Raw genomic sequence first — 333 nt, forward strand, 5'->3', positions numbered from 1 at the left:
GTCGCGTCCTCCTCGGCTCGGGGCGACAGCGGCGGCAAAGCCAAGAGCTGCTCCGAGCTCCGGCAGCTCTATGGGAGCAAAGGATTCAGCCTGAGCGGGGTCCCCCAGGCGGAGATCTCCGGTGAGTAGCGCCGAGCCGCCGCTTTGTCCTGGCTGGAGGAGACCCCCCCCGCCGCCCCAAACCCACGGGGTCTCAGCAACCCCTCCCTCCCCTGACTCGGAGGCAGCGTCCGCAGCCCCTGGGCCGGGGACCCGTCTGGGTAAGAGCCACCGTATCCGCATCCACCACCCCACAATTACTACACCCCACAACAGTGCCATCAGCATTCCTGG

At 67.9% G+C, this 333-nt stretch overlaps 1 protein-coding gene across 1 annotated transcript in view; it reads left to right on the forward strand.

Moving 5' to 3' along the window:
• Positions 1 to 6: 6 nt before the first annotated feature.
• The window catches only part of GPC1 (glypican 1), a gene marked incomplete at its 5' end in the record, with an annotated part of 433,058 nt that continues 432,731 nt past the window's right edge, over positions 7 to 333 (forward strand). Inside the window, one exon of the mRNA XM_019503690.1 lies at positions 7 to 121. Within this exon, the coding sequence (XP_019359235.1) occupies positions 7 to 121 (115 nt within the window). The remainder of the gene's footprint in view (positions 122 to 333) is intronic.

This window comes from Gavialis gangeticus, unplaced genomic scaffold (genome assembly GCF_001723915.1).
Source record: "Gavialis gangeticus isolate Ggan-Ray unplaced genomic scaffold, GavGan_comp1, whole genome shotgun sequence".
Taxonomy (NCBI): Eukaryota; Metazoa; Chordata; order Crocodylia; family Gavialidae; genus Gavialis; species Gavialis gangeticus.